The sequence below is a fragment of the Oncorhynchus kisutch genome, linkage group LG4 (genome assembly GCF_002021735.2).
Source record: "Oncorhynchus kisutch isolate 150728-3 linkage group LG4, Okis_V2, whole genome shotgun sequence".
Lineage (NCBI taxonomy): Eukaryota > Metazoa > Chordata > Actinopteri > Salmoniformes > Salmonidae > Oncorhynchus > Oncorhynchus kisutch.
The window spans coordinates 50,740,305-50,751,874 of record NC_034177.2 but is presented as its reverse complement, the minus strand read 5'-3'; the positions used below and the strand labels follow the sequence as shown (position 1 = coordinate 50,751,874).

At 41.0% G+C, this 11,570-nt stretch overlaps 2 protein-coding genes across 3 annotated transcripts in view; one reads left to right on the top strand and one right to left on the bottom strand.

Moving 5' to 3' along the window:
* Positions 1-1,720: 1,720 nt before the first annotated feature.
* On the bottom strand, positions 1,721-8,037 carry LOC109889648 (YY1-associated factor 2). The gene is made up of 4 exons (XM_020481232.2): positions 7,872-8,037; positions 7,409-7,534; positions 6,532-6,684; positions 1,721-3,325 (listed from the first exon to the last, which is right to left on the bottom strand). Exons 1-4 carry the CDS (start codon positions 7,895-7,897, stop codon positions 3,082-3,084), a joined length of 549 nt encoding a protein of 182 aa, XP_020336821.1. The 5' UTR covers positions 7,898-8,037; the 3' UTR covers positions 1,721-3,081.
* A 2,756-nt stretch (positions 8,038-10,793) lies between these two features.
* The window catches only part of LOC109889647 (periphilin-1), a 29,530-nt gene continuing 28,753 nt past the window's right edge, over positions 10,794-11,570 (top strand). For both annotated transcript variants that reach the window (XM_020481231.2, XM_020481230.2), the window contains exons 1-2: positions 10,794-10,976; positions 11,479-11,527. In XM_020481231.2, the coding sequence (XP_020336820.1) occupies position 11,527 (1 nt within the window). In that variant the 5' untranslated portion in view covers positions 10,794-10,976; positions 11,479-11,526. The remainder of the gene's footprint in view (positions 10,977-11,478; positions 11,528-11,570) is intronic.

The window sequence follows — 11,570 nt, the reverse complement described above, 5'->3', positions numbered from 1 at the left end:
AGCCCCAGACCATAATTCCTCCTCCACCAGTCTTTACAGTTGGCACTATGCAGTCGGGCAGGTAGCATTCTCCTGGCATCCGCCAAACCTAGATTCGTCTGTCGGACTGCCAGATGGCGAAGCATGATTCATCACTCCAGAAAATGTGTTTCTACTGCTCCAGAGTCCCATGGCAGCGAGCTTTACACAACTCCACCCAAAGCTTGGCATTGAGCATGGTGATCTTAGGTTTGTGTGTGGCTGCTCGGACATGGAAACCCATTTCTTGAAGCTTCCGACATACAGTTCTTGTGCTGACTTTGCTTCCAGAGGGACTCAGTAGTGAGTGTTGCAACCCAAGGACAGTCAATTTTTACACACTTCAGCACTCGGCGGGCCCGTTCTGTGAGCTTGTGTGGCCTACCTCTTCGTGGTGAGCAGTTGTTGCTCCTAGACATTTCCACTTCACAATAGCAGCACCTACAGTTGACCAGGGCAGCTCTAGCAGGGCAGACATTTTACAAAGTGACTAATTGGAAAGGTGGCATCCTATGATGTTGCCACGTTAAAAGTCACCGAGTTCTTCAGTACGGGCCATTTTTACTGCCAATGTTTGTCTATGGAGATTGCATGGCTGTGTGCTCGACTTTATACACCCGTCAGCAAAGGGTGTGGCTGAAATAGCCGAGTCCACTCATTTGAAGGGGTGTCCAAAAACACACACAAAAAAAGTATGGCCAAAAGTATGTGTGTGTATCTGGGTGTCTGGAAAGCAGGTTCAACTTGCAGGACAAGTTGAACTATGATCAAATAGCTTCCTACTAGATACTAGCTAGCTAAATACCTTAGTAATTAGATATGAAGGAAAGATTAGCCTTATAAACATCTGCAATACAATACCACCATGTATACCAGTGTACACATTTCTAACATACATGAACTAAAATAAATACCTATTTATTATATAGTTTTAAAACATTTTATTTTACCCCCTTTTTCGATCTTGTCTCATCGCTGCAATTCCAACAGGCTTGGGAGAGGCATGCGTCGTCTGAAACATTACCCGCCAAACCGCTCTTCTTAATAACCCGGCCGCTTAACCCAGAAGCATCAGTGTCAGAGAAAACACTGTTCAACTAACGACAGAAGTCAGCCTGCAAGCGCCCAGCCCGCCACAAGGAGTCGCTAGAGCGCGATGAGCCAAACAAAGCCCCCCCGGGCCATACCGTCCCCTAAACCAGACAACGCTGGGCTAATTCTGTGCCGCCCTTTGGGACTCCCGGTCAAGGCCTGTTGTGACCCAGCATGGGATCGAACCCGGGTCTGTAGTGACGCCTCAAGCACTGCGACGCAGTGAATCATAGACCGCTGCGCCACTCAGCAGGCCCATAAAGACCCATTTCTAACAAAATTCCCAAGCATGTCAAGTTATCCAGACTCTAGCAGATACAGTACTTGTAAATAGGTTATAAAATGAGGGCTACCCATGAATATCCCGAATAGTCTCCTGTGTGAGGAGCTTAGGCTGCATTGAAGTAGGCAGCCCAATTCAGATGTTTCTTCCACAAATGTTTTTATACATCTGATATACATTTTTCAGAGCTGATCTGATTGGTCAAAAGACCAATTAATGGAAAAAAATATCAGAAATTGGTTACCCATGTAAACACAGCCATAAAAGTATATGGTTAAGACCCATCTGCCATCCACTGAGCACAAATGGAAGAAACTCAAGTCTGACTGATGAACCTATCAGTTTAGTTTTATTTAATATTTTCTATATAAACCACTGTTGGATGACAGCATGCTTGACTCTACAAACTGTGGAAGAGAAGCATACTTCTTAACAATATTCTCAATTTTGAATCAAACATTAAATAGTAACGCAATAATTGAGATGCTCATTGATGTACATATGACAACATGGCTGGCTATAACCAGTAACATAAAGCAGTGATATGATTCAGTAACATGTGCAGTAAAATTTTGGCCAAACTGAAATGCTTTATAAAACAATGGGCCTGTTTCCCAGACACAGATTCAGCCGACTGTTGGACTAAGAAGAATGAATGGAGAATCTCCATTGAACAAAGTGATTAGTCAAGGACTACTCTGTATCTGGGAAACTGGTCCAATATCTTCTCATTAATTAATGCACACCATATGCCAGCAGGTGCAATCTGCTGCTAACAAAATTAATCTTTGTCAATCTACAATCAAGAAATGGACCACTCGCTTCACATTTATTCTCTCATAATTAGGGTTGTTGCAAATGTTGGTAACTTTGCCAGAATTCCCAGGTTTTCCAGTTCTCTCAGTTGGAGGAATCCTGAATTTCCTACTTATTCTGAGTCGGGGAATCATCCAGGTGATTTCTGGAAAACCTATGGATTTTGGGTAAGTTACCAGAATTTTGCAACCCTACTCATAATGCATATTCGTATTCCTCTGTAGCTAAAGCACTCTCTTATTCTGCATTAGTCCACATTGGTAAGAGACAGAAACCAACCAACCACTAAGTGTGTGATGAGGGATGACACGATAACACTGAGGTGTTGTAAGTAAATACCATCAGATCCCGTGGCATCACTCAGCTAGCTGTGCATGCAAGGCAGGGTTCATTCAACACAGTCAAGACCCAGCTTCAGTTCAGTTCACTCAGGCCATGGTCGTTTTCATTAGGGCACACCATAACAAAATGTTTTCAAACTTTGTGCAACAGAAAACAAACATGATCATTTCTTATTTATTGGATAAGTCCAGTTATTACCTTCCAGTTTCAGTCAATTTTCTTCTGCTTGCTGCCGACTGAACACGACCCAGATATTGGCTGAAACCAATTCGTTGATGATACACAGCGTCCTCCCAGCACCAGCCTCATAATACATACGTTTTATTTGATTATTATTTCTTTTTTTACAATGTGTGCATGTTGAAATGTTGGGTTGGAGTGTGGGGTGATGGATATGGGGGACACATAAGTGTGTATGTAGCGTTGGGTGTAATCTTGCATGCCAGACTTGTATGCAATATTCAGAGACACACTTGTCTGGTTCCACAAGACTATGTTAGGTGAGGGAGGAAATGGGAGAGAGAGGGAGATTAGTGACTCTCGCTGTTAACTGAGGACCCCTCCCCCCGCGGCGAGGACGACCGGGACACCCCCCTTTCAGTGTTGTCAGAACTGGTGTTGCCGCTCTGGCTGTGCTGGTCTGCCGAGGCGGCACTGGAAGGAGTGGAGGCGGGCTTGGTTTTCTCCTTAAAGTCTGTGATTATGACCGTCAGGTCACCCACCGTTACCTCTAGGTGCTGGGCACTGCTCCGGTCCACGTTTTTTAACCTGGGCCTGGGATGGGGACAGAGAAGTATGGATGGATGGATATATAGTAGGTATCGTAAGTGTTCATCCCCTTGGATTTAGTCACATTTTACTGTCTTACAAAGTGGGAATGGAATGTATTTAATTGTAAAAGAACTACACAAAACTCTCAAAATATTAAAAACATCTTCCTAATACGGAGTTGCCTGCACGCACCCCACTAGGTATTTCAAAATAGTTTCCATGGCAAAAAACAAATACGAGGCAGACCAATCTTGGGTGGGTCCTTAAAAACCTGCTGTAAAATAGTGTGCTATAGCTTGGAAAATAAATCAAACGTGACTCTGGATGACAACATAATGAGGTTTGTTTCCAACATTAGGGCTGTTTTCTAAAGAAGTTTCAGCCTTAGTAAAATCGGTGCACAAATTACAAATCAGAGGTGCACCATCGTCAGCTATCGTGCATAGATTTATTTTGTCCCCCTACACCAAAGGCGATCACCACACGCAGGTTAAAATATCATGTATGGCATTTTAGCTAGTTAGCTTGCTAGCTAATTTGTCCTGGGATATAAACATTGAGTTGTTATTTTACCTAAAATGCACAAGGTCCTCTACTCCGACAATTAATCCACAAATAAAACGGCCAACCGAATCATTTCTAGTCATCTCTCCTCCTTCCAGGTTTTTTCATCTTTGAACTTATATGGTGATCGGCATCTAAACTTTCATAGTATTACCACGACGACCGGCAAAACAGTTCGTCTTTCAATCACCCACGTGGGTATAACCAATGAGGAGATGTACCTGCTTCTATAAACCAATGAGAGATGGGAGAGGCAGGACTTGAAGCGCAATCTGCGTCAGAAATAGGAGTTCTATTTTAGCCCTTGGCATCGTAGATGCTCGTTGGCGCAATAATTGAATAACATGGATTTCTACATGTATTTTGCGGCGCACGCGACGTGTCCGGTCTGGTCAGCATGTGAGCCCTAAATCTAAGACATTTTCACAATATTTATGCTCTGCCAAGGTGTTGGTGATCATAGCTAGACAGCCATTTTTAAGTATTGACATTATAGCAGATTTAAGTCAAAACTGTCTGAGCAGTGTCCTTCCTGTCCTGTCCTGTAGCTCAGTTCGATTGCATCTTTGATTTGTCTGGGTGGCTTAATACATCATCCACGCTTAGAGATATTCAGTGTCTGATTTGTTATTGTTACCCATCTACCAATCACTGCCCTTCATTGAGGCTTTTGAATAGCTCCCTGGTATTTTAGTTTAATCTTTGCTTGAAATGCAATGAGGGACCTTAGATGTACACTACCGTTCAAAAGTTTAAGGTCACTTAGAAATGTCCTTGTTACATTTTTTTTTTTTTAAACACGTTTTTTAGTCCATTAAAATATCATCAAATTGACCAGACATACAGTGTAGACATTGTTAACGTTGTAAATTACTATTGTAGCTGGTAACTGCTGATTTTTAATGGCTTACCTACATACGTGTACAAAGGCCCATTATCAGCAACCATCACTCCTGTGTTCCAATGGCACATTGTGTTAGCTAATCCAAGGTTATCATTTTAAAAAGGCTAAGTGATCATTAGAAAACCCTTTTGCAATTATGTTAGCACAGCTAAAAACTGTTGTTCTGATTAAAGAAGCAATACAACTGGCCTTCTTTAGACTAGTTGAGTATCTGGAGCATCAACATTTGTGGTTTTGATTACAGGCTCAAAATGGCCAGAAACAAGACCTTTCTTCTGAAACTCGTCAGTCTATTCTTGTTCTGAGAAATGAAGGCTATTCCATGCGAGAAGTTGCCAAGAAACTGAGGATCTCGTACAGACACCTCACAAGTCCTCAACTTTGAGCTTCATTAAATAGTACACGCAAAACACCAGTCTCAACGTCAACAGTGAAGAGGTGACTCCAGGCTGAGTTGCAAGGCAAAAGACATATCTCAGACTGGCCAATAAAAAGAAAAGATGGGCAAAAGAACAGACACTGGACAGAGGAACTCTGCCTGGAAGTCACCTCTTCACTGTTGACATTGAGACTGGTGTTTTGCGTGTACTATTTAACGAAGCTGCCAGTTGAGGACTTGTGACGTATCCATTTCTCAAACTAGACACTGAAATGTACTTGTCCTCTTGCTCAGTTGTGCACCGGGGCCTCCCACTCCTCTTTCTATTCCGGTTAGAGCCAGTTTGCGCTGTTGTGAAGGGTGTAGTACACAGCGTTGTACGAGATCTTCATTTTCTTGGCAATTTCTCGCATGGAATAGCCTTCATTTCTCAGAACAAGAATAGACTGACGAGTTTCAGAAGAAAGTACCTTGTTTCTGGCCATTTTGAGCCTGTAATCGAAACAATGATGCTGCAGATTCTCATCTAGTCTAAAGAAGGACAGTTTTATTACTTCTTTAATCAAAACACTTTTCAGTTGTGCTAACATAATTGCAAAAGGGTTTTATAATGATCAATTAGCCTTTAAAAATTATAAACTTGGATTAGCTAACACAACGTGCCATTGGAACACAGAAGTGATGGTTGCTGGTAATGAGCCTCTACGCCTATGTAGATATTCCATTAAAGAAATTCTGCCGTTTCCAGCTACAATAGTCATTTACAACATGAACAACGTCTACACTGTATTTCTGATCAATTTTCTGTTGTTAATGGACCCCCCCCCCCCAAAAAAAAGAGGGGATTTTCTTTCAAAAACAAAGACATTTCTAAGTGACCCCAAACTTTTGAACAGTAGCTTATGTATCGGGATGTCATTTGTTTAATCCGGATCTAATTTAGGCTTGCCTGAACAAAGAGGGTGAATACTTAAGCAAAGTCTATATAGCTGTTATAAAAAATAAATAAATATTAGTACACACTTTGAATGTTCTTTTCACTTCAACATTAGTGTATCTTGTGGAGATAGATCAATAAATAAATAAAAACAATTAAATATTTCAATCCCACTTTGTAACGCAACAAAATGTGAAAAAAATACAGAGGGGGTGAATACTGATACCCACTGTAAGGATACCCACTGTATATTGTCATTAATAGAACAGGATGAGAGTCAATAGTATGGCTAGTAGGATAGTCACTTGGAAGCTGTAAATGATTTTGATAGAATGTAATAATCATAATAAAATGAGATGGTTAAAATATTCGCCAACCTTCATAGTATCTTTGCGAATATTTTGTTCAAACAGTTCCCTCCTTACCTCGTCTTCTTGTGGCTGTTCTTTTTCTGTGTTGGTTCCTTTTCACTCTTTTCTTTCTCCGATTTCTCCTTCTTCTCTTTTTTGGGTTGTGTGGGTGAAGCAAACTGTGCAGTGACTTGCTGGGCAACCATTTGGGAGACAGGGCGAGGCTTCCTAGAAACAGATGAGTGATTATTAACATTGGATATTAGGCCATAAGCAGCAGGTACATACATATATGCACTGCATATTTATGCACACTGACTCATTTTTCTAGATTTCTAGTGTATGATGAATTGTATGTATGGGGAAAAACTATCATAAGGAAGCACACTGCACATAGACAAATGCTGCATAGCGACAACATATTGAGGGTACAGGAACGCATACACCTGACATTTGTGCTCAGTGGGTTAAGTTCTGTGCATGGTTCCGGACATCTTGAGAAATTTTACTTTTAGATGGGTTCAAACTTGTTGTTTTATCCCTTTATTGATAAAAACAACCAATTTGACACAATCTGTCAGACGAACTACACCATAGAATCTGTCAAATAATGTCCCCATAATAGAAATGTCTCACTCAAAATAACCACTTGAATTTAGGCAACAATTAGAATGATTTATGAATAATCTGCACAATAAGTTTACATCCAAAAGTCAAACTGTCTGGACATCATCTTTGATCTTCTTCCCAGTCATCACTAGTTACAACAGCCACAAAGTTATAAACCAGCATATTTCTTTAATACGTTCTTAAAATGTGATTTTAAACCTAATCTCAACCACACTGCTAACCTTTAAATTAAGACCAAAAAGCAAATGTTCATTTTCATAAATTGTTAAGATATAGACTATTTAGACTTGTGGCTGTGGTATCTAGTGGAAACCCTTCTTACCGTGTTGACGTTCCCTTTCTGACATCGCACATCATACACTTGAAAGCTTCGGCGGTGTTCCTGAAAGTACATACGCTACAGTCCCAGTAGGCATCGTCAGAAGAGGGCTTGGGTTGCCGCTTCGGCCTTCAAAACACACACACACACACACACACACACACACACACACACACACACACGATAAGGGGAGCGACACTGTCAGCATAGCCATTTTAGGTAACATTCATTTATGTGTATTTGTACAAAAACACAACAATACAAATGACTCTCATTTGAGCCGGATGGTCAGATTTACGAGGTAAAACTCTTCTATTTGACACACGGTGGCCCCGGCATAAAAGAGCCAGTCAGCCGCCATGAAGCTACAATGTAGCTAGCGCTACGCATCCATTGGTCGTACCCTATGTTTACAAGTGTTCATCACATTTTCTGGTCATTTTTCTAGATAAATATGTAATTTTACCTTGTGGGGCTCTTCTTGTCTCCCATCGTATAAAACCTTTATTTGTTTGAACTCAATATAGATTAATTTGACGGGGAAATGACCAACGCCGCTCTCTGCTGTCGTAGAACTCCAGTGGAAGGATGATGATCACGTGGCAACGCCTACCCAATCACTCTCTCAAGGCACTCAAAGTACCCCTCACCGACGCACTCTAAACGGACCAGTCCCGCCCATCACACGTTTTTATTGGTTGAGGTGCATTCGCATTTACCCACGCTCGACACAACGTAACCTGTTTGTGCAGCGTTCACAAAAACGGGGAACTCAGAAACATCTGATTTCCGACTTCAAATTGTTGAAGACACCTGGGAACTCGAAAAAAAAAAACAGTTCCGACTGGGAAAATTCGATTCAAATGGTCATCCATCTCGGAATTCCAACTCCGGACCTCGGGCCTCTTTCTCGAGCTCCAACCTGAAAATCACAGAAGTCATGATTTCACCTCGTATTTCCCGGTTATCTTGAACGAATGAGTTATGTACTTTGCTAAATATGAATTTCGAACGTATAATTACAATTCCATATATTTTTAAACACTTTTAAAAGTTTCATAAAATAAGAAAAAAAGTATCAGCTTTGCCACACTAACTAGCTAATTAGCAGTCTAACATTACATCACAGGTTTACAGAATAACGTATAACAATACACACAATTGTTTTCTAATCTATTTTGGGGTAAATCATTTTTGTTGACTGTAAAAACGTTTTATACATGCTTTTCACACGTTGAAATGTTTTGTTTACTCCGTTGCCATGGTCACGGTGATCGTCGTCCTCGGTGTTGAGTTTGCGGTTTGCCTTCAAAATAAAAGTCCCCAATTGAAAGCGTCGCAAACCGACACATACAGCGTAATCGTGCCATATTTGGACTAGACAAATTGTTGTTACATCATTTTTTTATAATTACATACAGTAATTAATTAGTTTGACAATGGACAGTCATCTGTCATTGGCTGTTTGGGAACTGACGGAAACATTGTATTGACGCTTACAATGAGTCTGAACAAAATGTATGGAGTTTATTCTTTTAATTTCTTCAAAACAGCAAAACTATTTACTGGGATTGCATAGGATACTATAAATAGCAAGAGACTAAACAAAAAAGAAATGTGTGTGTCAGTGAGTGAGTGAGAGTGAGAGTGAGACTGTGTGTAACATGACAGTGTTCATGATGTGGCCTTACTTTAAAAAGCACATGCTGTCCTTTACTTGGTTTTGTGACAGCAACCCTCCAAATGACTCCTGAGTCTTGCGTCTTCTGTAGCCACTCTTTAAATTGACTTACTCCTTCATTACGTACATTAAAATGATCAACAACAATATATTTATTAACTACAACTAAAACATTGTACAACTAAAAGTACAATTAAAACATTCAGCATTCCATTAATCAGTTGGTGTGTGTGTGTGTGTGTGTGTGTGTGTGTGGGGGGGGGGGGGGGGGGGGGGGGGGGGGGGGTTCTTTTTGACGGTACCAAAGATGTTTATAACTAACCCAAGACAGTTCATCTGTGTCGTTTACAGTGGGAGCAAATAAAGCATACTGGGCAGAACAAGCAAGGAGGTGGGTAAAGCCAAGCACAAGCTAGCGAGGTCCTTTTTGGGCTTTTTAGCATGTATTTGCATATTTCCGTTAGGGAACGCCACCTCTGTGAAGTATCTGTGTGGACAAACTCAATTCGACCTTCTAGTCTTTCTAAACAACGCAATTTTATAAAACGGTGTAGAATGCCTCTCCCATTGGACTTCCTCTCACTACCACATAGTCCCTGTGATGTATCTGGGTTAAAGCCCTTCTGTCTGTTAACCTGCTTTTGACCGCACACGCCTGGCTGAGGCTCTCTGACTCTATCCAATCACCACACTCAATGCTGTTGACCAATGACTAAATGGGGTTTCGGCTAACTCGTTTCGGGGGAAAAGACGAATTCTGGAACGAATGGCGGTTTGAGTTTTGAAGTTGAGTCTTTGCCCGGCAAAGGATATATAAGTTATCATGTACGAGCTTTTGTGCCGAATACATTGCAGTTGTCAAGCTTATGGGCATGTGGCAGCAGTGTGTAGGAGGCAATCTGCTAGGTGTGAGAAGTGTGCAGAAGATATTGATATGCCATGCATGAGACAAAGGAATGTGTAGCGGTATGTGTTAATTGTAGGGGTGCCCATGGGGCTGGGGATCACAAATGTTCAGTGCGAGAGGCAGGTTCAGGTTTCCAGGGTTAGAGTAGTGCAGAAGTTGTCAAATGCTGAGGCAATGAAGAATGTAGAGGGAGATGGGAGGGATCCTGCAAAGATTTCTACCAGTACAGAAGGATAAACCAACAAGTGATTAAAAAAAAAAACTTTATTTAACTAGTCAGTTAAGAACAAATTATTATGTACAATGACAGCCTACCAGGGAACAGTGGGTTAACGGCCTTGTTCATGGGCAGAACGACAGATTTTTACCTTGTCAGCTCAGGGATTCGATCCAGCAACTTTTCAGTTACTGGCCCAAGGCTCTACCTGCCACCCCAATATATGTTTCAGTCAGATTGGATTTTTAGCTTTAATAGCAATGGTTAGAGTCTCTGAAAATTGAGGTTGTGGTGGCAGCTGCAGAGGTATTTGGTTGTGCGAGACGAAGAGTGTGTTAAGTGGTGGTATCCCATCCTTTAAGGCTGTTGGCCCGAAGTAGGCAAAAAATATTTTGAAATTGTGGAGTATGATGTTTATTTATTTATTATTAAAAATAAAATAAAAATGTGAGTATAGTGTTAGATGGTAGGTTATTTTATTATTATATATATTTTTATTCAAGCTAAGTATAAGAGTGTTAAACTTTGGACACCAACCGCCGCCGAAGACAAAAAGGTCGAAGAAGAAGATAGGCGGCGGTAAACTCCGCGTAACATACTGCACTCCGCCAATCAAACACCGACGAGGAAGAGGTTGAATTTTACTCGTGGTGTTTGTTGTCAAATGTTGCACATGCAGAAAGGGTTGGAACTGTATAAAAAAAATCAACCACTTTATCGCAAAAAGTGCAAAACTACCTTTTAATACACAGAGCACGTTCAGCTGGTAAGTTCGTTTTTCCTAGCAACAACAGCTTCAGTGTACGCTAGCTAGCATTGGCCAGCATCTCTTTGCAAGCTAGCTAGGCTAACTTCAGTATCTATCCAATTGTTTGTACATTACTAGCTAGAGACACTATCATTGCAATTGACTTGGGATGTTCATATAGAAACATTATTAATCGTCAGGGTCGTATTCATTACACAGACTCTGTTGCGAAACGTTTCTTAAACGGAATCAAACGTAATTAAACGGAGGGCCCTAGCTGCCTGAATTCTGTCGTTAGAAATTGTGGTCCGTAATTATTAACGTTACACCCCATCGGTAATTCAGGTAGGTCCTTCTGTTTAAGAGACGTCGGTAATGAATATGCCCCAGTTGATTTTGTTTTACATGTGCAATTTTTCGTTCTGTGTCTTGTATCCTAGTTTTTGAATATCAACCACATTTGTGTCAATACACTCTATAGACAACTCAATAATTCCTAAATATTCATCAATATTTGCAGGTTTTACATTCTCCAAGTCCCACATCGAGGAGCCCTTCAGCAACTTGGAGTAAGTTAGCTACAGCTCTTCCACACTCCACTACAGTAACTGA